This window comes from Chrysemys picta, chromosome 6 (assembly GCF_011386835.1).
Source record: "Chrysemys picta bellii isolate R12L10 chromosome 6, ASM1138683v2, whole genome shotgun sequence".
NCBI lineage: Eukaryota > Metazoa > Chordata > Testudines > Emydidae > Chrysemys > Chrysemys picta.
Genome location: NC_088796.1, coordinates 78,790,347 through 78,816,477, shown reverse-complemented (window position 1 = coordinate 78,816,477; position 26,131 = coordinate 78,790,347). Strand labels below are relative to the sequence as shown.

At 41.6% G+C, this 26,131-nt stretch overlaps 1 protein-coding gene across 8 annotated transcripts in view; it reads right to left on the bottom strand.

Moving 5' to 3' along the window:
* Nucleotides 1-4,540: 4,540 nt before the first annotated feature.
* The window catches only part of GRAMD2B (GRAM domain containing 2B), a 62,437-nt gene continuing 40,846 nt past the window's right edge, over nucleotides 4,541-26,131 (bottom strand). For 4 of the 8 annotated variants that reach the window (XM_024111591.3, XM_065599303.1, XM_005310720.5 and 1 more), the window contains 10 exons: nucleotides 24,392-24,495; nucleotides 20,243-20,338; nucleotides 19,076-19,147; nucleotides 18,889-18,969; nucleotides 18,099-18,210; nucleotides 14,209-14,331; nucleotides 13,927-14,014; nucleotides 13,207-13,311; nucleotides 9,615-9,708; nucleotides 4,541-5,898 (listed from right to left, as the gene is read on the bottom strand). In XM_024111591.3, coding sequence (XP_023967359.2) covers nucleotides 5,857-5,898; nucleotides 9,615-9,708; nucleotides 13,207-13,311; nucleotides 13,927-14,014; nucleotides 14,209-14,331; nucleotides 18,099-18,210; nucleotides 18,889-18,969; nucleotides 19,076-19,147; nucleotides 20,243-20,338; nucleotides 24,392-24,495 — 917 coding nt within the window. In that variant the 3' untranslated portion in view covers nucleotides 4,541-5,856. Of the gene's footprint in view, nucleotides 5,899-8,991; nucleotides 9,053-9,587; nucleotides 9,709-13,206; nucleotides 13,312-13,926; nucleotides 14,015-14,208; nucleotides 14,332-18,098; nucleotides 18,211-18,888; nucleotides 18,970-19,075; nucleotides 19,148-20,242; nucleotides 20,339-24,391; nucleotides 24,496-26,131 lie in introns of all 8 variants that reach the window. The other 4 variants (XR_002889860.3, XR_010602280.1, XM_042854610.2 and 1 more) reach the window with 3 other exon arrangements.

The following is a 26,131-nucleotide window of genomic DNA, read 5'->3' as shown; positions in this document are numbered from 1 at the left end:
ATGTAGGTTAAAAGGCAGCTATCAGCCCAAAGATCTATTAAAATAAATTTGGATTACTCATTCACTGCTGCAACTGTTTATTTTGGTCACTGTTATCTATTATATGTGCTTAGGGAACAGTATGGTTAGTGATAAATCTTTAACTTACCTGCTCTCCTTCCCAGTATGCTGTAAGAATTAATTCAGCATATTATAAATATCCCCACAAAGCTTTTTTTATAGCAAAAACATGACATGCTTGCAGTTATGATGGAGTAATAGATCTGCTCTGTTCAGTGAGTGGTAATAGTTGTTAGGAAGTTCTCTTGATTTAGTACCCAATCATCAGTTTTTAAAGGCACAGTACTTCTATTAATTGATACCTAGAACACTACTACTACTACATAGTAAACACATCTATCGGGTGGGCATGAGGGAGGTGTTGGGGGATATAGAGCCCATTTTTCATTTTATGTCAAAACAAGAAAATGTTCCAGGCAGTTGTGAAACTAGCACAGGGGAGGGGAAAGAGAATCAGTTTTTGCCCAATTACCCCATCAGTCCTCTAGAGGAAAGCTGTGGAAATTCTTACAGCCCTGATGTACCTGAGGAGGAGATAGACACAGGCCCCAGGAAAGCCCGTAGATTAGTCTGCATTTATAACTAGAACTCCAGGAGAAGTTTGGGCTTGTGCATGCATGAGTATGAGTGTGAGTGCTGGGAAGCTGTTCTATTAGGCTGGTGTAATGTGAGAGCAAAGGGTTATGTCTAGCTAGGCACTTATGTTAAATTAATATTGACAGTCTGGTACTATGGATCAACCTATCCTTTACTTCAATAATTGATGTCATCTTACTTCTTAGCTATTGTTATATTAGCTTTGGCTTTTTGTGAGTTTCCTGCCCCGAGTACTGTAAGTCAAGTGCAATTGTTACTTGCTTTAGGGTTATGCATTATTTTCAAGGGGCACTATTTCCCCTACCCGCATAGGTGTGACATTGACACCACATTGAAAGTCTACTTGTATCCTTATGGACCATCCTCATGCTGTACATTATTCCATCCCCATGGTGAGGACAAGAAGTCCTTGCTGGATGAGTACATTAGGCAGTCAAAATTTTCAGGGGCGTCTGATTTTCATAGGGTGGAAGTTCAAAACTTTCTGAAAAGCCCCTTTTAAAGGTGCTTTAAGTTGGACACCTAAAATCACTAGTTACTTCTGAAAACTTGGGCTTCTCCATTACAATTTTCCCTATGACATTTGTAGGAAACAAAATTACTCTGTAGAGAATTCCAGCAAGTGCATTTTATATCTATATCTTTGGTAAATAGTGTAGTCCTTGTTCCTTGTCCAATTAGTTTGATTTTAAATCTAAAAGACACCTTAAAAACCTCCTGATTAGCAGTTCCTCACTACTAAGTTCAGTAAAGATCTCTTCCAAAGTGGGTGTAATCAGAGCTTGCCCAGCATAAAACCCCTCCCCATCCCACTTACTGTTAATAGGTGGAACTATTTGGTGTTGTCGTCAAAATAAAATCAGTTGACCCTGCTTCTGAGACATCTTTTCTGTGCTTTTAATTTCAAGAATTGCTTTTAATTCATACCCTCTGCAAATTCAAAGTCAGCTCCTCAGTTGGATAGAGTTACGTAGGCAGCTCTGTATAGTCTCCACAAGGTTTAAAAGACACCAGGTTTGGGAATACTGTTCAGATGTATTTGAAAACAGACTGGGATAGTCTTTTCTCCATCCTGGGCTCTGCTTACAGGGCTCTCTTTGAATTAAACAGGAGGCATGTGGACACATCCAAAGGCAACATTTGGCCCTTAGAGATCTAGATTATGAATTTTTTTTTGAACACATAGTTAATTTGCCAAAACATGCCGTCTCAGTTGACCTGAAACTTTATGTGAATTTGACCCAATTAGTTCTTCCTGGAAAAAACTTATCGCAAGCCAGCAAAATAAGACAATTTGTTCCCCCCCATTTTAACTTTTAGCCCAGGGGTTAGGATATTTGCAGATGTGGGAAACCCCAGCTTAAATCCATTCCATGGAGCAAGGACTTGAACTCAGCACTGCCCCCTCCCAGGTGAGTGCTTCATAATCATCACCAGGCTATAGAGTCATTCTCTTGTGCGCTCTCGCTCTCTCTCTTTGGGCCAATGAATGTGTAGGTAGGTCCACAAAGTGGACCAGCTTCAACAGGAGAGATTGAGAGCAACCCCTCCTAAAACAGCCTAGAACCTGGTCATTACAGTGCTCACCTGGGAGACAAGAAATCGGAGTTCTAGGCACAGCTCCAGGGGAGGATTTAAACCTGGTCTCCCACACCCCAGACAAGTGCCATAACCATGGCCCTAAAGGTTTTAAAACAAATGTACGCTCACTCTTATTTTGCTAGCCTGAAACAGACTTTTCTGATCTGCTGACAAATCCCAAACATTTTCAGCACTAAACTGAAAAATTGATTTTTTGTCCAACTCGACTTAAAAGTTGCCTCAAGAGGCAACAAAAATTTAGTACAATCTCTGTTGTGGCATCTCACCAAGTAATGTCATGGAGAAAACTATTACCAGCCTTGGCACACATTTCATATTGCAAACTCTGAGGCCCAGATCTACTACTGGCCTACAGCTCTCATAGACCAGGTGTTTCCAGGGGCCATTGTGGGACAGACTAGGCTGTGTTAGGGTGAGAGGAGATAAGACTGTGGAGATCCAGTGTTCTAGCAATTCCTCACTGCCATAATCCTCAGCAGTGGAATCACATTAGGACAGCTCTCGGCAGTGCCCTAGCTTGCACTGTGTCCTAGCTTGTCTCTCCTGTCCCTTGCATTAATTTCACTGGTGGAAGTCAGCTAGTGCCCTCCATTGCACCCATGGAACTCCACTGACTTCATAAGTGAGGGTAGAATGTGGCTCATGTTTGGGAATGTGAGGTGAAAAGTTGTGTGGGGAGAGGTTTATCAGTTTGCACAACTTGTGATATTTATACATCTAAGTATCAGAGGGGTAGCCGTGTTAGTCTGGATCTGTGAAAAGCAACGGAGAGTCCTGGGGCACCTTTAAGACTAACAGATGTATTGGAGCATAAGCTTTCGTGGGTGAATGCCTACTTTGTCGGACACGCATTCACCCACGAAAGCTTATGCTCCAATACATCTGTTAGTCTTAAAGGTGCCACAGGACTCTCTGTTGCTTTATACATCTAAGTAAATAGGAAAGGCCCGCCCAGAAACTTTACAGCCACAAAGAGTCCATTCAGTGGAACTTCTGCCATGCTGCGTTTAGGATGGGATGGAAAGTGGCCACTGGGGGTGTGGAACTTTTAACTTCCAGCATGCTGGAGAGCTAAGCCTTGTAGTGCTCTCTTCACTGAGGTGTGTATTTGTTGGGAAACCACATCAACCTGAAACAGATCCACTGAATGGGAGAGGTGCCCAATGGGCACTATACAACTGGCCCCTGGCTCAGCTGTGCAGATTGCTGTACCTTACCTACAGGCTGAGGGCGACAGAGGCTTCTGTCCCACATTCTTCAGGAACAGCTTTACCCAAGGTTCACAGCAACATGTTACAAATATGGGCCAGATGCTCAGTGGTGCCAGAACTAGGGGTGTTGGTGGGGCTGGCGCACCCCTTTGTTTGAAGAATAACAAACGCATGGTTTCCATCAGCAGCATCCCCACTATAACATTTGTTCCTGCAGATCCTCAGCTCGTGTAAATCGGTCCTGGTGTTACATGGATTTACAGCAGCTGAGGATCTTCTCCAGTGCCCGGAGAGGAGGAAAGATGCATCCACACTAAGAATCTGAATGAAAGCCTTCAATGGAAAGCAGGGCCGGTGGAAGGATGTTTTGCGCCCTAGGCAAAACTTTCACCTTGCGCCCCCCCTGTCCCCGAGCCTCTGCCCTGAGGCACCCCCCCCCGCAGCAGCTCCCCACCCCCCCGGCACACCCCCCATCCCAGCTCACCCCTGCTCCGCCTCCTCCCCAAGCACGCCCTGGCTGCTTCACTTCTCCCGCCTCCCAGGCTTGCGGTGCCAATCAGGTTCCTCTCCCCCCCTCCCCCCCTCCCCGCTGCAGGCAGCCCTCCCCGCGCTCCACTGCCCCAGCTCCCTCCACCTAAATGCCGGTGGCGACCGGGGTGGCCGAAGATCTGGCCACCGCGGTTGCTGCCGAAGAAAATGGCGCCCCCAAATCCTAGCGCCCTAGGCGACCACCTAGGTCGCCTAAATGGTTGCACCGGCCCCGATGGAAAGCCTCTCATGGCCTGCATTAGGCTTTTGATCAGGCCCTAGCTGCATTGTGTAGTATGATGTATTACTTAGAAGGTGGTTTGAAAACAGATTTTACAGGCACAAAATGGATTCACAGTAAGAGCAACATTTCTGATCGCAAAAACCTACATCAGCTTTAAGAAGCAACAGAGGACCCTCTGTTGCTTTTTACAGATTCAGACTAACACGGCTACCCCTCTGATACTGTACATCAGCTTTGTTTATAGTATAAAACTAACTGTTACAATTTTGCTTGTACATTCCACATGTAAGCACCAGACTTTTTTAAACAGTTTATTTTTTATTAAACAAAATAAGGTACATTTCACAGAAATGATTATAAAAATGCATATATAAACATCTGTTTACTTACTGGCTCTATCTTATGCTACCCTAAATATTGCCTCATGAAAACCAACCAACCCACTTGGTAAACCGAAGAGTTAAAATCACCAATTACTTCATCATTTAAGGCTCTGTGAAAACAGAACAGGGGGACACCTATTTTTCTTCTATTCACTCCAATTAAATAGTTTCTATCATTGTATTTTCATTAACTTGCCCGTTCCCATTGTGTAAGGGCAATAGACTCTGTGGGATCTTCCATGACCAAATAAGCTATGGGATTCCCAGTTACTGGAATGGGAACTGCACAGCTAAGACCTCATGCGACCCTTTGAAAAGCTGACAGCGTCTTAGCACTGAAGGGCATCCTGAGCAAACTGTGTTATGATAGATTTAAAAATATACTGGATATTTTAAACTGTGTTTAGGTGGCACACTGGGCTGCTATCCTTGTAAAGAGTTTGCAGAAGCTACAGTTCATAGTGGGTGGGGTATTCTGTAGAAATTGTGAGCGTTTGTATAGGGTTTAATCTGGTCATCGACTGGGCACTCAATTTCCATTGAAGTCAATGGGCCAGAGCCTCAGCTAGTATTCAGCTGGTATAGCTCCAGTGAAGTGAATGGAGTTGTGCTGATTTACACCAGCTGAAAATCTGGCACATAAGGAGCAGAGTGCACTCAGCACCTCAGAGATTCTGGCCCTGAGAGACCAGACATGAAGGTATTTGACACATGCATAGATTTTGGGGAACTGGGGCAGAAGAAAAGAAAACTAAAAATGGAGTGTTTATTCATAACTACAGTAATATTAGAGAGACAGGTGTCTCTCTCTGAAAGACAACAAGCATTTGCACATAATGGTTCCGTAGCTGTACATCCAGGACCAAATTCTGCTCAGTCACATCCATGTAAACGAAAAACAAATATTGAGATAAAGGGAGTTACTCCAGATTTACACTGGAGTAACCAAGAACAGAATTTGGCCCCAAACTATAAAAATCACACAGTCACACATCAGTAGAGACAAACAATGGAAAGACATTATTGTCAGAATACACAGATATATTTTATTGCACAAAAATAAACCACTCTCCAGATTTTTGAGATGGAGAAGCTACTGCAGCAGTCGAAGCGTGGCTTTAGATTCAAAAAACGGAACACGAACTCCAGCCTGCAGAGTTCACTGCAGTGTTTGCTGCTGCTTATCAGACGCAGGAGCATGAGGTATGAAGTAGCCCAGAACATGAAGGTTTCAGTCACCATCTTCAAGTAGGCTTTGTAAGTTGTTTTGTATCTTAAAGAAGAACAGAAGGTTCAGATAAACTTACTGCTATTCACACAGTTAGAAAGCATTCTTCAGTGCAAGTTTGAATGCACCACTTAATTCTGGCACTGCTATTTATGCCCTTTTGAATGGTTGCTATCCTGAAGTCAACCCAACATCCATGTGTATCAGCCAGGTACAGAGCCATCCCTTGGGTATGGTAAATCGGGGCGACCGCCCCAGGCCCCGTGATTGGAGGGTCCCTGCGCTTCTATAAAATCATGAGGAGGCGGGCGGGAAGGTGAGGCAGGAGGATGAATGGGGTGAGGAAGCAAACGGGGAGGCGAGCAGCAGGCAGGCAAGGAGGAGCCCCCTTACCAGAACCTCCCCCTCCCCACAGTGCCTCCTACCTGCTGGGGGGCTCCGCCAATCAGCGCCTCCTGCCTGCTGTGGATCAGATGTTTCACGGTGTGAGAAGGCACTGGGGGGGAGGGGAGAGGAGTGAGGGAGCAAAAGTGTGCTTGGGGGAGGGAGCGGAACTGGGCAGGGAAGAGTGGGGTGGGGCGGGGGCAGGTCCTGGGCAGAGCCAAGGGGGAGCCCCCCAGATTAGAAACTTGTCACCTTTGTCCTGGACCCGCACCCACCTAGGGACAGCCCTGGCCAGGTACAAAAACTCAGTTGGAAAGCTGGAACTGAGGTGTCAGGACTTGGGAGCACTTTCGGTAAATTCCGTAGCTGTCCTGCTCTTCCACTAAGTTTTAGCTAGTGAAAGAGCAGGGCTATTCCATGACTAACAGTAGAGTTGGAAAAAACCCAGTAATTAATTTCATTAACTTTTTTAAGTGATTAATCAATATGTTGTAATTTTTCAAAATTTCATAATTGATCTTTTTGATAATTGAAAAATGGTGACCATCTTTATATGTGGCCAAAATCTTAAGAAAACATCTACTGAATTTTTATCAAAAGCCTTTGGGTTTTTCAAAGTGGGAAATTCAAAGTGTTTTGGTGAGCTCAAACAGGATAGGCTTCCCCCTCATCTGATGGACAGTAGGATACAATCTACAGATCATGAAGTAAAACATTCCATGTTCCAGAAATTAGCCTACTCCTTTAAGGAGAAGTAAGGTGGCAGCCAGCACCAGGGAGAAGATACTGGGCTCTATTCTCTGCCCCAGCTGCTTTGTGTTGTTGAAGGCAGTGCAAAGCAGCCAAAATGCTACCCAAGGGAACCATTGGATGGTGCAAAGCTAGCTTAGCCAGCTCTATGTCTCCTGTTTCTCTCCCCACTTTAGCATAGGGCATGTCAAGGTGGGACGCATGGTGTTCTGTCAGAGCCTCAGCTGCCATAGCCACTGGCTACAGATGGTGTAATATGGAGCTGCCTTAAAGGCTGCTCTAAGATTATGCCATGCCTAGTCCAGCCCCCAGTTGACCCAGGATCGTGGAAAGTTACCTTAAAGCCATGTTATCATACCCTCCCACTTCCCTGAGGCACACAAAACACACCCGTTGAGAAAAAAAAAGCAGGGATGGGTTCACTGAGGGAAAGGAAGAAAAAAAAAATGAAGTCTGCTTCCAGGTTAATATATACAAATTTAAGCCCACAAGAAGCAATGGGCTTAAACTGCAGGAAGGGAGGACATTAGGAAAAAGTTCCTAACTGTCAGGCTGGTTAAACACTGGAATAAATTGCCTAGGGAGGTTGTGGAATCTCCATCTCTGGAGATATTTAAGAGTAGGTTAGATAAATGTCTATCAGGGATGGTCTAGACAGTATTTGGTCCTGCCATGCGGGCAGGGGACTGGACTCGATGACCTCTCAAAGTCCCTTCCAGTCCTAGAATCTATCAATCTAGTGCCTGCATTTTAATTTTATTCCCTTCTCAGAAGAGGGAGAGGAGTCAACCGAGATCCTGGGGCTCATATGTGAGGCACACGAGTCCTTTCGGTTTTTCATTTCAAGCACTTGTCTGGTGGATACATCTGGTACATTTGGCAACCAAACTGTATGAAGCCCTTCAAAAATAGTCTAAAAGTGCTAGATATTGTGGTACTAAGCCAATAGGAATTCAGTGGCCGACAAGTGTGGAATTCAATAGAGCTGTGAGAACCACAAGGTCACATTCAAAAGAGGTCACTGCAACAGGTCAAATTCTGAAAATGCTTTTGGAGAGTAGGTTTAAGGCCAGACTTCTGCAAGTCTATGGGGACGATGTGATGAGGAGAGGAAAGCATACATTAAGTACAGGTACCAGGACTAATAACTTTCCTCATCTAAAAAAAAATTAGCATGAGAGCAGAATGTCAACCCAGTCGTACAATTTTCGCAAACAAATAGCTAATTATTCCATAGTGTTAGCTTAGATGCTTGCTAAGGTTTAGCAATTCTTTACTGAAGAGTGCCAGTTTAAGAGAGGTGTGTTGCTATGCAACAACCTGTGCTCAGAGGACACTAGGACCACTGGATTGCTGCCAACTTACAATACTATTGTGAAAATACGTACAGTTAAGGTCTCTTTAGGGGTTCAATTCTTTTGGCCCCAGTTGAGCAAAGCATTTAACTTAAAGCATAGGCTCAAATCCCACTGAAATCAATGAGACTTCAGAACATGCTCATGTGATTTGCTGAACTGAAGCATTAGTCTTTATATGAGAAATCCCATTGTAATGATTTGGCCTGTGTACGTGGGTCAAGATTGCAGGTCTCTGAATAGATCTTACCATATAGTGAGTAATCTCCTCTCACTCACTACTTTTAAACTAGTAAACATTGACAATGAAGTCAATGGAATGATTCCAGATTTACACTGAGGAGAGAATCAAGCCCCATTTCCTTGGTAGCAAAGTTGTTTTTGAAACCTTTGACATATAGCTAGCAGAGATATTAAATAATCTCAGTGACATGCAACCTGAAAAAACAAACAAACTGTATTAAAGACCTTGGCAAGCTATCAACATTTTAGAAACAAAAACTCATGTGACTGTAGTATGTAGGAATTTAAATAAAGAGTTATAACAGTAGAAATACAACTTACATGCTGGGCCAATGGAAAAAAATAAAACACCTTAGTTTTAATTATCAGTTTACTGCACTTAAAATGTAAATGAGTGAAAATATACCTTCCTGCCTAATCTTGTTTTTGTTTGATTTTCCAGCTGGGGATAGCAAATACATTTAGTTCTGCAATTAGTAAATGGAAAAGAGAAGAGGTCATCTGCAGGGAACAAATGGCTGGTGCATTCATGTTACTAAGCAGTAACAGGCATTACTAAACACCCACTTTGTAGGTGGACACTGGCATTCCAGCAGCTTTTATTGTTTGGACAAAACAGACTGGAGAAACATATTACCTAAGAAAGGTAATATCAAAAGTCTGTTGCCTTACTAGCCAAAAATGAAGGTCATTAACTGATCATAAACAACAAATCACTGGAGGTTTCAAAGTAATTAAATGGCAATTGATCTCTCAACCTCTCATAAAGCAGCACTCACATATACTGACACACATGCTCAGGCTTAACTGTTAATTTATGCATTTGTTCAAGAACTGTTTCACCTCAGGAAGGTGGTGCACACTCTTCCAGAGATGCTGTTCCGAGATCTACAAAAGCAAATCTTGGAGGGTCTAGTACTTTTGGGAAAGAAGCATCAGTGGTTTGACAAAAACCTATTGTGATCATCATGTATCCTGAGTACTGGGCATTTAAGTACTTACCTAATATTATTCATCTCAATAAATTACCTTTTCCAATTTTATGAGGTTAGCTGTTAGTTCACCACAGAGGGCATCAGCATTAATTTGCAGATGGGATCCCAGGCCTTGTTGCACTGGCTGGCTGTTAAACAAAAGAACGAGATGTGAAGGAGGAAAGGGAAGATGAGGACATGTAATAGAAGTTCTATAAAGAGAGCAATGAAGGATTTGAATGGGAACATTGTTAGTACGATACTTATTTAGCACAGTATTTCTGTAATGTAATTTGTGCCCTCAGACTACATTCTTTACCAGACTAATTCTACAGAAACCAAGATGGAAATTCTTAAGCATTTTTATTAGTAAAATCCTTCTGTAAGTATGCTTGTGTCTTATGACATGGATCCAAACAAAGAGTGGAAAGTGCACATTAGGATCATTCTCTATCCTTTAAAAGTTTGGACCACATTGGAATGACCCTCCCTCCATTATCAAAGTGGTTTGAAGGAGCCTTAACAGTCTTACACAACTCTAAATAAGGGACAAACCAGTGGATGAACAGCTTTCCAGACATTCCAGTTAAGATAAGGCATTATTCCCTTCCCACTCCTTTAAATTAATAATCAAGAGCCTAACTCTGCCCTCTGATAGATGCACACTATCCCCACTGTCAGTGGAAGTTGCATAAGTAGCTGAGAGCAGAATTGGACCCTAAATGGTGCAATAGTTTTTCTAAGTGGCCTGGAATGTTTTGTCAGGGAGTGTTTTGTCATGGATGACTCCCCCAGGAAAATGGAGTTAGAAGTGTAACGTAACTTAACCCAAGAGATTGGGCCCTTTCAATACTTTGCAGACAGGTCCACCCATTCCGGGTATGGCACTGCCTTGTGTTAGGTTTAGCCTTTTGTTGCTTTCTTTGGCTGCTTGTTTTTCAGGTGGTGCTTCTCCAGCTGGCTGACTATGTCAACTTTTCCGGGTACAACACCTGCTGTTGTAGTTTTGCATTCTGGTTTACTATTTGATTTTTAACCATTTTTTGCATGCTAGATTAGGAAGGCTCACAATCACATGAGGGATAGAATATAGTCCACTCTTGAATGTAACCCTAAAAAACTGGTCAGTTTCCCCAATTATATTCACCTTTGAACCCAACTAGCTGTGGTTTTGGTGCAGTGACTAGGCGTTTCTATGTCTGGGTAGGATCTTAAGTTTGTGGGGCTCAGACCAGTGCTGGGTCAGGAGCCCTAGCTGAAGCAAGTTGTGCTCGGACCTGCTATGGAATAACTATTTCTTCTCTAATTGGCTCTCTTAAGGACAACTGTCTCCCTGCTGCTGGGTCCCATTCCTTCCCTTAGCCTGGGAATCATGTGCTTGCAGCAGACAGAGTGTAGGAGGAGCCTGGGGGGAAATCTGTATTGTCAGACTTTCATGGAGCCCCCAGCTGCTCTGTGCTGAAGACTAGGTTGGCTCCTGACAACAGGTAGGTACAGAGTGAGGTTGGCAAAGGAAATGTTATTGGTTTTTGTCTTTAAAAAAAAACAGCCATAGCGGGTGCTAAGAAATGGGTCTGGAGAGGGAACTATGTTGTAACGAGGGGCAGGCCCTGTGTTTGCTTAAGAAACTCAGGAGGGTTAGTGAGTTGCTTATAAATATACTATGTACCTCACTACCAGGGCCGGCTCCAGGCACCAGCCTGGCAAGCAGATGCTTGGGGCGGCTACTTCGGAGAGGGGCGGCACATCCAGCTATTTGGCGGCAATTCGACGGACGGTCCCTCACTCCCGCTGGGAGCGAAGGACCTCCTGCCGAATTGCCGCCAGAGATCGCGATCGCAGCTTTTTTTTTTTTGGGCTGCTTGGGGCGGCCAAAACCCTGGAGCCGGCCCTGCTCACTACCTTTTACCAAGGATGGTGAAGGTTCATTTGGAGGGTCCAAGGGTTAATCCAAACTCTCCACACACTACTTACTTTTTATTGCCTTTTCCATTAACTGAGGTCATTGTTTTGGTGCATGGAAATCTATTTTAAACCACCTGAAAGTGCAGATGAGAGTTTATTGGTGTGGTATTGGGGACTGTGCCTTCAATGGCTGAGATTACCAGACAGAGCCTGGGTGGGGCACCCTGAAGCTCTTGTTAAGCACAGCCAACTGGAAGCAAACACAGAATAAACTTGATCTCTTGCAAGCACCTTAAGCATTGAATGATCCCTGAATACCAGAATTGGCTGCACTAGAAATAAATGCTTATTAGATCTGACCTTTTATATGTTTTTTAGTGCAATATAGACATTCATAGTGCATACTAGTCAGTAAGAATAAATATTCATGAGTTAGTGGATTAGGTTATTGATACTGACATTAACTGAATTACTTGTATTTTCCTATCTACTTCCCCCCGCTTGCCCCATTAATATACGTAACAGTTTAAGGCTAGGTTTGCACTTCAAAGTTTGCTGGGAGAGCTAAGTCAGTCAGGAGTGTGGGGGGGGGAAAAAAAATAATAAAAATCAAGCCCCTACCAACATATCTATGCTGATAAAGCCTTAGTGTAGATGCAGTTATAATGACAAAAAAAAGTCCTTGAGCTGGTAGAACTTATTTTATATGAAAAACTGGTATAAGACATACCTTAAAAAAAACAAAACAAAACAAAAAAAAACCTCTTGTCTATATAAATTATGTCCCCAGTAGGGGGGTTGCCAATATAATTATACCAGTATAGCTATACCAGCAAACCCCTTCTAATATAGATCAGGCCTAAATCTATGAAGCAAGAAAACAGCCACTCGGGACAAATTTTCCCCTTGACCTGAGCTCTGCACGCTGCTGCAACATTGAGGGAATGGCACTGGGCCACAAGAGTCATGGGAAAATTCCCCTAGTGAACGCACAGCACACAGCAGCCATAAGTGGCCGTAACAATTTCCGGTGGAGGGGGCAGACCCATAGTGCACAGCACTATGGGGGCTCCAGCCTGCTCTGAACTGTGTAGCAGTCTATAGGCGGCCCTCAGGAGGCTGCCATACATTAAAGGACCTTTTGACTGCTCTAATTTATGCTGATGATGGCCACACTGGCACCCAGAGCAGCCCAGGTTCTTGAGGGAGTCAATTTTTCCCCCTTTTCTTTGTGCTGCATCACAAAATGGGGTATTAGTGCAGTAGGATTGGTGTAGCCTGAAGATGAAGGTAGCCCAAAACTTCAGGAACCCTCTTCCCCACAACGCACACAATCAGAGGAACCCGCCTGCAGGTTTTGAAGTATCTAAAGCTAGCCAGATAGCACCTGGAGAATAAAGGTTTCCTTTGCAAATCAGCCAAATTTCAGGAACTCTGAAATATGCCTCTTTGAAGGGAGAATACAGTACAACTCTATATTGTCCCATAACACTCTGTATAATCTTTACTCCCAATTAACTGAAATTTGCTTAAATCCAGGTTATACCTGAATTCTCTTGAAGTACCCCAATGCTCCTGAGAAACAGAGGAAGTTATGAGATGAGACTAATGCAGGCTCAAGAACTGCATAGCACTAAATTGTCATCAATTATCATGAGGTTTTGAAGAAGATAGGTGTCCAGCAGAGCTTAGTGTGTAAAACAGAAGAATATTATTCTCCTTTAAAAATGATGCCTTCTTACTCATTAATATGGGAGTCAACAAAGGAAGCCATGGAGACTAGCCGTTCCTCCAGAACATTGATTTTATATCTCATGTAGAAGGTAGAAAAGACTAGGACACAGACACTGCAGGGGAAAAATAAATGACAAGACAGCTGTGTTAGTTGGAGAATAGCACCCTCAGACAGATGTATCCGAAAAGAAGTTTGACAATACTTGTTTTAAAAATCAATGAATAAAGTTATTATTTGTACACTGTACAATTCCTAGTGTGGGATTTTCAAAGCTGCCTTAGAGCACTGGACTCAATTCATCTGCTGCCCCCCATGTTTCAGGTAGCTTTGAAAAATCTCATCCTTAGAATCTACAGCAGTGCTAATTGTTATTTGGATGGACATTTATGTAGTGTTCTTAAACTTAGCTGTCACAATCACCTTAGAGGCTTCTATAGGGCATAGGCTATAAAATCCACACCTACCCTGGATCACTTCTTTGAGCAATTTAGAAAGTTCACAAAAAATGGTATTCTTCTGTTGGCTTTTATGCAGCAGAATAAATTTTACTGTAAAATCTTATTACTGGTACATGAACAAGGAGGAATGAAGAAACCGACTTTTAAACATGCTTCTAGTTTTACACTGGGCGGGGGTGCAACTCCATTGAAATCAACACTGTTGTAAGACTGGTGTAATAAAGGTATGAGGAGACTCTGATGGTCTTGGTAAAAAACTGTTCACTTACAGAACTGCATAGAAAACAAGTATGTGGTTCAGAGACAAAAATCTGTGGGACTTCACTCTGTGGAAGAATCCAAAGGCTCCAGCCTGGCCTGTTGTGAGAAGAACAGAATTATTTTGATCAAACTGGACTGACATAACACAACAAAAGAGACTGCAAATATGTGGCAAAGGATGTAAACAGTGAGGGACAGATACCCTACTGATGTAAACTGGTTTAGCTGCCTGCACGTATGTGGAGCTATACCAATTTATACATGCTGAAGATCTAGCTTTGGTTCTTTACCATTTCTGGGAATGTTCCTGCCTGTTCCTTCAGGCATATGTTTACTGAGTATGTCTGTATGGATAGACTTTGCTTCTGCCTTGGAAACTTTCAGATGAGTCTGGGTCTCAATGATGTGGTAATCTGTCAAAAACAAGATTGGATTTTAAATTAAATGAAGCACAAAGGAAACGATTAAGATCAGCTTAGACAGAGTTTCCCCCAATATGAAGATTGGAAGGGAAGCCCTTCTGGGATCTGGATACAGGTGGTTTAATTAGAAGATTCATCTTAAGATTTTAGTACAATCTGCATAACAGTTCTACATATTTTACAAGCTAAAAAAAAGCAGTGGTGAAATGCTTTGATATAATGTATTCAAGTTCCTTTGGCAAGTTTAAAGTTAACTGCAAAGCTCATGAGGGTTGTCATCTATCAGTGAAGAACATGTACAAATACTAGACACAAATATTCTATAGTAGTGATCCAAACCACTGCAGTAGCAATATCATTAACTTTGGGGCATTGGATCACTACTACTTTTTAAAAGGGTAGCTCCAACAAACACGCTTGCTTCCTAATATTCTAAAGGGTGGCTCTCTTTTTTTTAATTTAATTAAAATTTTGCTCTTGCAATGGCGTTCTCACAAAATCTGAGTACTTGGAATTTCAAGTACTTGGATCCAGGCATATATTGGGCAGAAGCACAAGTGTGTCCACTATTCATTTTTTGTTGGAGGAAAGCAAAAATGAAATGTTTTTTTTGAAAATTACTCTCCTATCTCCTCTTCAAGTAGGTACAAACAAATATTTAGTCCTAAAAGAAGGTTTTCTATATTATGAGTGGAAGTGAAATGTTGATGACATGGTTACTAATCCTAGAACCTGCCCTTTTGAAATTAAGAACACTGAAAATAATTGTGGTTTTCACCAAAATAGCAAGCTACCAGGTCAATGTGACCAAATCACAAGTCCTGCCATTAGCCACACACTGACCAGCTATTCTCTTTGATGACTGCCAATTTATTTTGCTGGAAATTGGATGATAGCTATATTTAGGAATCCAATTTAATTATAGTCAGTTCAGGTTCTGATAGCATACCTGTAACTGTGGTATCTGAGTATGCTGCAATGATGCACTAAGTTAGTTTTTTAAAAAATGGGATGCTGGGCTTTTACTTGTGAAAGCAGATTAGAGAAGTGCACTTTGAATAGAGCAGTACAAGGAAGTTCTTAGTTCCTGCAGGACAGAATTCTGCACTCTCAAAGCAGCCTAGAGAATGCAAGTATTAGAAAAGTTGGCCATATAACTGATGGTATAGCAATACTGCCATGGAGATGTGAGCTGAAACTGAAATGTGTTCAGCGGGTGGTAGCAAGCAGTTTAGTTGTTGCTATCTAACACCACCAAATAATTGTTTCAGAAACCCACTTGGTAAACATGGGTGGGAGGGGAGGGGGAAGGGCTTCAAACTTTGTGACAAAGTAAAAAAAGCCCTACCAAATTAAACCTAACCTAGTTAATAGATTCATAGATTCTAACGCCAGAAAGGAGGATTGTGATCATCTAGTCTGACCTCCTGATTAGCACAGAACAGTTTCCCCAAAATAATTTAGGCTATTCTAAACAAAAGAGGATTGATACACTGCCTCATTAGAAGTTATTGTTATTAAAATGGCTTTTCATGTGATACAGATAATGATTTGGAATTGCAAGGCAGAACACAGAATGGCCCAGGAGGCATAAAATAACATTACAAGTACTAGACACTCAGGGCACATTGGCACTACTTACACTAGTGTAACACAGCAGATTTTTGCCTTATTTCTTTAGATTGCAAAGATTGACACTCCACTATTCCCATTATAATTAAAGGATGCAGCAAAATCCTCTTCGCCTCCCACCCTCCTCCTGCAATGTTTTGGGATGACTGGTTACAGAAAGCAATTACATCAAGCAAACACAGGGCTAAGGAAGGATAACTGTATATATTAAGGCATTTGCAGATACTGTTCAAAGAACCTTGAGTGAATAAGCTCATATGCCCAAAGCCAGCCTCTTCTAAGAAAATGGTGGAAAAACGGAAACATCTGCGATACTTCCCAAGGCTTCAAGGATAAATAGTTTTTGTTTTGTCTATCTTGCACCATGACACAAAAGCACGTATTTACTTAAACTAATATGGGATAAAGCAGGAATTCAGCTGTTCATATTAGGAATGGGTCAGCAGAGAAGGAGGAAGTTACATTGCTACTTGACATATAAAACTGAAAATTAATGCAGTAGACAATATTTTGTGAACTTAATCTGGTTTCCGGTACAAAGGCATATATAAATCACCCCAGTCACTCTAAGTGAAAAGGAAATTAGATTCCTGATCCTAGGAACAGAGTTTAATGCCCTCAACTTTGCAAAGACAAACCCAGACTCAGGACAGGAGACCAGGATGGCTGCCCTGAGTGCCAACATTGAGGGGTGGCAAGTCACCATGCTCGGGGGCACCAAAAATATTTTGTGCCTGGGCGACAGAAAAACATAGGGCTGGCCCTGTACAAAAAGACTTGCAATGTAAGTGCTTTGCTTTGCTTTCTAGTGTGAGTAGATAGACACATGCTAGCTCTGCTTGAGCAAGTGTGCTAGAAATATCTACATAGCTGGGGGTAGTATGGGTGGCAGCTTAGACTAGGTGCCCGAATACATACCCAAGGGGTCCAGGTAAGTTTGTACTTAGGTGGCTAGCCTGAGCCACTGCCTGTGCTATCACAGCTATTTTTAGAATGCTTGACTGAGTAGCGCTAATGCATGTCTTGTCTACTCGCCCTGGGAAGCATGCTCCCAGCTGGAGTGTAGACATACCCTGAGAAGCCTAACAAATAGGAATACCAAGAAGAAATAGGGAAGTGGCCTTATCTCTGTATAGGGTACTGCTTAGACCATTACTATCTATCTAAGGTGGTTATATAGGTCCTATTACCATAGTAAATGAGTGCCTCATTCTTTAATGTATTTATTTTTACAACCTCCCTGTGAGAAGTACTACTACCCCATTTTGCAGATAGAGAACTGGGGAACAAAGTCAAAGGTCCCACAGGAAGTCTGAGGCAGAGCAGGGAACTGAATCCAAATTCCAGTCTAGCACCTTAAACTGGATCATGCTTCCTCTTGATAGACTACCAGGTTCAGTTCTGGTGTTCAGACCTCTAAAAGAAGGTTAAAAGATTGGAATGGATTCAGAAAAGAGCTACAAGAATGATTCAAGGTGTGGAAAATATGCCTGAAGCAAGAGTAAAGCAGCTTGATCTATTAGCATATTTAAAAGAAGGTTAAGGGGTACTTATAAGTACCTATATGCAAAGAAAGTTTTTGATGGTAAAGAGCACTCTAAACTAGCAAAGACATAACACCCCCCAATGGCTGGAAGCTGGATGTAACATTAAAGGCCTACACATCTTAATTTATCTATCTTCTGTTCTTTCCTCTTCTCCACCCAAACCACACTTTGGGAAAACATGATGTAGATCTTCATAGTATGATACTTCCTCTCCATTCCTAAATGCTTTGATGGGGAAAGTTGATCTCTAAAGCATGGTCATTAGCATCTGAATTAGCACCCATTGAAATGAATGGCTCAGTTCACACCTCAGAACCATTGCTTCAGGCTGCCAGCAGACTCTGGCAGATGTCTTTGCCTTGGTTACACTTGGATTATGTTCTGAAGGTTTTCTCCACAACCCATAATAGCTAGGCATTTTTTTAAAATCAAAGCTGAGACTCTGGAGAACAATTGAGACATCCATCTGTACTCTCAAGGTAACCTTTCATGTCACCTATCCTTCGGAGGGTATACCCCACACTTTGGAAAACACTGCTCTAAATACTGTCAGTCTTAAAATATCAAGATTATGCTGACCTTGGAAGCGTTCCGATTCAGGGGTCTGAGAGCCAGTACTGCTAGACTCTTCCAACTCTTGTCTCCGATGGTGCACTATACCATCCAAATCTGAGTAGTCTTCACTGAAATCCTGAAGGGACAAAAAGTAATGAAAAAGACCAGGCAAGGCCTAAAATTATGAAGATTATTTGTTTTTACTCCATTACTTTGGGTTACTTGCATCTGAAATCTGTAACCAGAGCAGCAGAAATTAAAAGGTGTCACTCTATAGATGAAGAATTTAGTACAGCTGTAGCTTGAACTATTTGGTCATTGATTACAGCGTATGTCAGCTACTGAACAGCAGCTTTTCTTCAGACCAACGAATTGACCTGGCATGTAGGGGAAAGTTTGCAAGGGGAAGCTTTGAGAAGCCTGTTATTCTGCCTTCAATGACAAGGTAAGCCGCTTACTGCAACTCTAAATTAGCACAGAGCATAGTGAAAGATTGACTGCTGGAAATACAGGCATGTGGAAAGGAAGAAAAATGCAAGTCAGTGCACAGCCCACATACAGACCTTAATAACGGGCATTGTTATATACTCAGAGCACATATACAGACATCACATCTATTCATGTATCATTCTTGTGGAGAGAAGATTACATCTATGCTGGTATCACCAACCACTTGCAGTTCATTCAGAGATTTCTGAGGTGACAGAATGTGTGTGTGTCTCAAGCTTTCCTTCAGTTTGAGACAATAGAAGAGTTTGGACAATTTGGACTTTAATAAATGGAACTTTATCAAAAGCAAAATAAACCATCTTACCAAAGGCAGGGTCATAGGGTGATCGGCCCTAAAGCTGTTTTCGGCGGAAGAAGGATTGGGACTGTTGCCAACACTTATATCCTGAAAGCCAATTTTTAAATAAAAAAAATTGTTATTTAATTGCTAATCTTTAAAATAAAAAGCAGTCATAAAGAACATAACTGAACTTCATTCTGTCAATACTTACCTCTAAGTGGCTACAGATAGATTTTAATAGCTTGTAGGTTGTGTCTCTGGAGAGCAAGGAGACAAATATGAACTGAAAGACAAAAGTAATAATTTACATAATTGTTTGAAAAAAAGATTTTGCACAAGTTTCATCTCATCAGTTATTAACAGGGTGCACTTGCTGGTTCAGCAATTACTTTCAAAGGCCTGCAGATAGTAAAGAAAGGCCTAGAATATATGAAGTAAAGAACACAGTTTAAGAGTTTTACAAAGAAACATGGACTAGGCCTATCATAATTTGCCAAAGCCTGCAGTCTACACCCAGGTAAAAAACTCAGAAGTTTTGCTGGGTAAGAACTATAAGACTAGGTGCTGTATATTTTCCCCATCCCACTCAAATTCTGGGTAAAAAAAAAAAAAAAAAAAAAAAAAAAAAAAAATCAACTTGCCTTTCCCATCCCCTCCCTGGTCAAATTATATTGAAAATCAGACCCCTTCCAATGCATAGATATTGTAGGAGTTCTCAGGTTTTTTTGAAGAAATAAATAAATAAATAAAAATAAGAAACAATCCTGAATACCAACATGGGCTGCTATTATGTTGTAACTGAACTAAATTAGATTGTTACTGGTTGGACTGGAGATCACCAAGCAGAGCCAGAGGTGCTGTAGGAGGTGGGGCTGCTGATCCAGTAGATGATACTTTTCCCTCCAAGCCCTGCTGCCACTAGATAGGACTCCCTGCAGTTGCATAAAGGGCTCCCAAAATAGATTAATTTCCTCAGCTGTTTTAGTTCCATCCTGGATTGCCAGGTAGTAATCTGGGAGGTTTGTAGGTCCATGTAGAGCTGCTGGTGCCCTGCTTCTCTATACCCCACCTCTTCTCTCAATACCCTGCAGATCTGCATCTTCTGTGGGTCCCAAGGGAAATATGGTACTCTGGAAGATTGAAGCACCCCTTTCCCACAGGACAGGCAAAGAGAAGATCCCCTCAGAGGGGTGCTTCAGGCCATAGAGTTGGTCAAATCCTATAGGGCTTGGTTTTGTGACCCTAAAATGGCCACATGGGACTAGTCTGTGCCTCGATATTCTGAACAGCCACCTGTTCCCTCAAGATTCCACCATGACAAATTCTAGGAGTAAGGAGAGACGAAAGCAAGAGAGGTCAAAGATAACTCTACGCTTACCCGGTCAGTGACTGTTGCTATGACCAGAGCATTTGGCACCAGAAGGGCAGTTTTGGTTTTCTTTATTAGTGTTACCGAGAACACAGGAATACTAATCTGAAATGAAATCATCATGTTGTTAGTGCGCCAAAATAATATAATACTTCAATTACCTTATTGGTTATATACAAATAGCAGTTTATGTGAAAACCAATCCACTAACATAGATCAAGTATGCTGAAACACTACATCTTTTCCAGAGCCCCATTTTGATTGTTACACACAATAGGTGTGGGTTGATGTAAGGAACTCTATTTTTTGATTTTACTCAAGTCTAAATGTTACTTCATCAGCTATGTTTTACACTAACAAAAGTTTGTGAAGCATGTAAGAAACAAAAGCAATTCCTCCCTCCCCATTTCTGGGGTCTAGAATTTTCAGAAGAGATCTGAATTTATTCTAATTTTGAAGAATATCTGGTCAGCAAATAGTGTAAAAGAAGCAAGGTCCCATAGCAGACTATTTAGGAGAAGAAACATTCCAGAACATAGCTTACAGGAGATACAGGTCAAAGAATCAACATATTTCAAACTCTACCCCACTACTTATACAGTGCCTAGTTTGTAGCAAGCAGCTGAGTAAACAGTTCAGATCTTTCAGCATAACTAAAAGGATTTAGCCCACTCATGCTACATATAAACATCTCCATGTATGCTGTCCAGCCTTTTTGCAAATAAATCAGTACTTTCAGTACTTTTCCTTCTTGCCTTTGTTAGTGAGATCATATGCTTGATCACAAAGTTTGGTTTCTAACAAGGACTCTCTCACGTTTCAGGGTGTTTTAGTTCAGGAGTTTGGTATTGGTCCCACTTCAAAATCCCATATTACTAGAGAGAGCATGAAGGGCAGGCTCTGTTTCCAATAAAAGACTGGCAGCAAGACAGGCAGATGTGACACTTCAGGCTATACAGAGGATGGAATGGTCACCCTGTTCGAATTTCTGTTATTTACACTTCTGACTGATGCAGAGTCCAGAGAGACTAAGACATGCAAGAGATTAGGAGAGAGGGGAATGTGTCTAAAATTTGGTTAATAAATGACCTTTCATAGCACTGAATTGAAAGCATATAGTACTGCAGACTAAGAATTATAATAAATTGAAATAGGAGACTTTTTATTTATGGAATAATCTATCACCTTTTAGTTGTTAGAGGCTCTTCATAAACAGAAGCTAAGGAAAGCAGCACTGAGACATGAAATGGTCTCATTATGTTTTGGCTAACACTCCTATCACCACCAATGCTTTTGCTTATGTTTAGCCTGGGTATGACATTTTGTCATTCACCATTTTAGGGATGGCTAACCAAATGGATATTCTACCCTCACCCTAAAGGCTAGAGAAGAGGTCAAGGCCACTTTGATCAAAAGCCATTGCTAATAAGTTTCTTGATAAAAAGATGGGCCTGAATCAAAGCTTCAAGTTCAAAACACCCCTGAGGTTTTTGGGAGCCTTGGATCCAAAATGTGCAACTCTGGCCCATCTCCAATTCTCAATTTTGTGTGTGTATTATATATATTACACACACACCCTGAACTTCTACTTGGCCTGCTTACTACGCTGTTTTCACATCATGACCGGAATGCCTCTAACCCACTTCTTTAAATCTCTACTGAAAATAGCCTGCTTACCTCAACCTGCTTTCTTTACCTTTCCTCAGGGGTGCTAGAACAATTTGTAGGGTGTGGGGGGGATGCTGACAGCCACTGAACCAAACTGTAAACCCTGTATATGATGGAAACCACTTCAAGCCAGGGGGTGCAGAAGCACCCACAGCACCCCTAGTTCCAGCACCTAAGCCTTTCCCCTTTGTTTGTATCATATGTTGTGTAGTTAGATGGTAAGAATTTCTTAACAGGGCTTTGTTAGTAATTTTTTTCTGGAAAATGACTCTTCCTGTCAGCATTATTAAATAAAGATATTTAAATAGAAATAGGTCAATAAAAGAGATATTCTGCAAACTTCATCAAATAGAGTCATCCCGACTGTATTAAAGTTTAATGAAGTTTCTGCTTCATACTAATTTTGATGACCGATATTAATTGTGATATCCTAGTTCAAAAAGAGGAAAAATAATGTAAGTGAGATGGATTACCCATTTCCTACACTCTTATGCCAGCAATTGTTTACCAGGGAGAATCACTGTAAGACCATTTCACTTCTACCAATCTGTGCTATCCATCTACAATACTCACTGTCCAGAGGACTGAAACTATGGGCAACTTGGAAACAAACAAACAAACAAACTATGCAGCATAAACCGAAATTGTGATTCAGAAGTGTGATTCACTCTTAGGAACATTTGTGGTTGCTGCACAGCCCAGAAGTGGCAGGCATTGTTACTCTTCTCTGAATCCCTTCAATTTCTCAATATCTTTCCAACAGGTAACCTAGTGCAGTTGTATCACAGTCATATATAGAGAGACCGTATAGCCCCTTGCACTATGATGGGATGTTTTTGTGTACCATATGCAGCCCAAAAACTATACGGATGTATTTTGAAATCATAACACATAGCTAAATGTCTAATTCCTAAGTCTCTTTCCACATTACTGACTTCCCAAGGTTTATCCCTCCCATTGAGTGAGAGTGTGTCGGATTACATTTCCTCATGTATGTTAGCTTGCATACTTCAAAGCTGAACTTCAGTTTGGGCCAAAATCTGCCCCTTTTACTTGTGCTGAGTATCATCTTACTCTACAAGTAGTCTCATTAATTTCAATGGAATTACTTGCCAAGGAAGGTTGTACTTAATGAGCAAGGGTGGCACAACATGATCCTTTTGTTAATTTCAGCTTCCTTATTTGTTCTATATGGCTGTTATTAAACACTTGTGCCATTTCCCCATTCATGTCAAAAAATAACTATGACTAATGCAATCTATTAATTCACAACAAACAACTCAGTTACGTGAGTCATGTAATAGTACACGCAAATGCAATAAGCAACTATTATGAACAACAATTTATCATTAATCATTCTTTAAATCTATTTTACATTCTTAAAAAAAATTCCTCCAAATATCAGGTGTCCTATTAAGGCCTTTGACCTGATTTCCTTCCTGGGCTGATAACTTTTTAATCTGTTTCTCTAACTAAGTCAAAAGGTATGGCATCAGCACCCTAGTAATTATAGAAGGAGGAAAGGGTGTGCATCTAAATCTTATTCTCATTCAAGGAAACGTACAAATATTTTACACGTTCAGAGCACAGTATTCCCACTAAAAAGAACTACCGCCCAAAACTCAGCTACACTGATTTGTTTCAGTGGGATCCCAAGGACTAGAAGTCAGGGCAAAATTTATGTTGAAAACAGAAATCTCTTCAGGCAGGGACCATCTCTTATTATCCATACGTACAGTGCCTACTACAATGGGGCCCACGACTTACTTGGAACTATCACACCATGATTCAACAAACAACAACTAGATGAACGTCACACATGAAAATCTCTCAGAACTCTTTCCCCAAACAGGTAGTACAGGGGTAAGTCTGTACTTCCACAACCCACCTCTGCCCTTCCCAGCAGACCCACAGGCAAGAATACAGAGCACTGGGTCCAGTGGCCTCCCTTCGCCACTCCACATAGGGAGTAACAGCAATGGTTGGGAGAACGTGTTTCCCCGACCTTTCCACACCTCCTCAACTCCCAAACCCCACTCTCCCTGTCCATTGTGCTTCTCAGCTTTGTCTCTTCCTTCCCCCCTTATATTTCTCTCCTATCTTCCACTTCTACCCAGAGTGTCCCCCACAACACCTCTAGACTTTGTAGTGCAAGTAACAATTATAAACAAACATTTAAAAAATTCAGACCTGGAACTAACATGATGTGGGCTTGTCAGTACTCTGATCACTGCATATTGAATGCCTTTTCTTCTCCTTCCCCACTTCATCTTTGGGCTTTTGAGACTGCACACAGCACACTGTACAGCACAATGGCTGATGGGTTGCTTTTGGGCATTACTGCAATATAGTTGTTAGTGTTCAGTAATGCTTAAGCAAGAAGATAAGAGGCTTAACACCACTCGTGCATATTAGAAGAGCGGGAATTTCTAGAAATCACCAAGATCCCAGAGAATTACATTGCTTTTTGTACACAGAGACGCTACTAACCTTGGTGTCTTTACCAAAGACCTTGGAATGGAAACAAATCCAGTTTTCAGAGATAAATAACTTTCCTTGGTACAGAATTTCTTTCTGTAGAGCACAGGTAAAACCTATAAACACAGATATATTACATTAGATTTAAAAAAAAAAAAAAAAAAAAAGGGGGGGGGGGGGAAATAAGGACAACCCAGGGAATTACAGACCAGTCAGCTTAACTTCTGTACCCGGAAAGATAATGGAGCAAATAATTAAGAAATCAGTTTGCAAACATCTAGAAGATAATAAGGTGATAAGGAACAATCAGTATGGATTTGTCAAGAACAAATTGTGTCAAGCCTACCTGATAGCTTTCTTTGACAGGGTAACAAGCCTTGTAGATGGGGGGGGTTGGGGGGGAGAAGCGGTAGACGTGGTATATTTTGACTTTAGTAAGCTTTTGATACGGTCTTGCATGACCTTCTCATGAACAAACTAGGGAAATGCAACCTAAATAGAGCTACTATAAGGTGGGTGAAAAACTGGTTGGAAAACCATTCTCAGATAGTAGTTATCAGTGGTTCACAGTCATGCTGGAAGGACAAAATGAGTGGGGTTCTGCAAGGATCATTTCTGGGTTCGGTTCTGTTCAATATCTTCATCAATGATTTAGATAATGGCATAGAGGGTACACTTATAAAGTTTGCGGACGATACCAAACTGGGAGGGGTTGCAAGCGCTTTGGAGGATAGGATTAAAATTCAAAATGATCTGGACAAACTCGTCTGAAGTAAATAGGATGAAATTCAATAAAGGACAAATGCAAAGTACTCCATTGAGGAAGGAACAATTGGTTGCACACATACAAAATGGGAAATGACTGCCTAGGAAGGAGTACTGCGGAAAGAGATCTGGGGGTCATAGTGGACCACAAGCTAAATACGAGTCAACAGTGTACAGCTGTTGCAAAAAAAGCGAACATTATTCTGGAATGTATTAGCAGGAGTGTTCTAAGCAAGACACGAGAAGTAATTCTTCTGCTCTACTCTGTGCTGATTAGGCCTCAACTGGCATATTTGTGTCCAGTTGTAGGCACCACATTTCAGGAAGGATGTGGACAAATTGGAGAGAGTCCAAAGGAGAGCAACAAAAATGATTTAAGGTCTCGAAAACATGACCTATGAGGGAAGATTGAAAAAATTGGGTTTGTTTAGTCTGGAAAAGAGAAGACTGAGGTGGGACATGATAACAGTTTTCAAGTACATACAAGGTTGTTACAAGGAGGAGGGAGAAAAATTGTTTTTCTTCTCGTCTGAGGACAGGACAAGCAGCAATGGGTTTAAATTGCAGCAAGGGAGGTTTAGGTTGAACATTAGGAAAAACTTCCTAACTGTCAGGGTGATTAAGCAATGGAATAAATTGCCTAGGGAGGTTGTTGAATCGCATCTCTGGAGATTTTTAAGAGTAGATTAGACAAACACCTGTCAGGAATGGTCTAGTTAATACTTAGTCCTACTATGGAGTGCAGGGGACTGGACTGGACTAGATGACCTCTCCAGGTTCCTTCCAGTCCTATGATTATTCAGCACCTTTATACCTGCAGTCCTGCTAGGATTGCCAATTTTGGTTGGACGTATTTCCTGGAGGTTTCATCACATGACATAATTTTAATTAAAGATTAATCTTTAATTCCTGGAGACTCCAGGATGATCCTGCAGGGTTGGCAACTACAAGATGAGCAGAGGTGCTTTAAAAAAAAAAAAAAAGTCC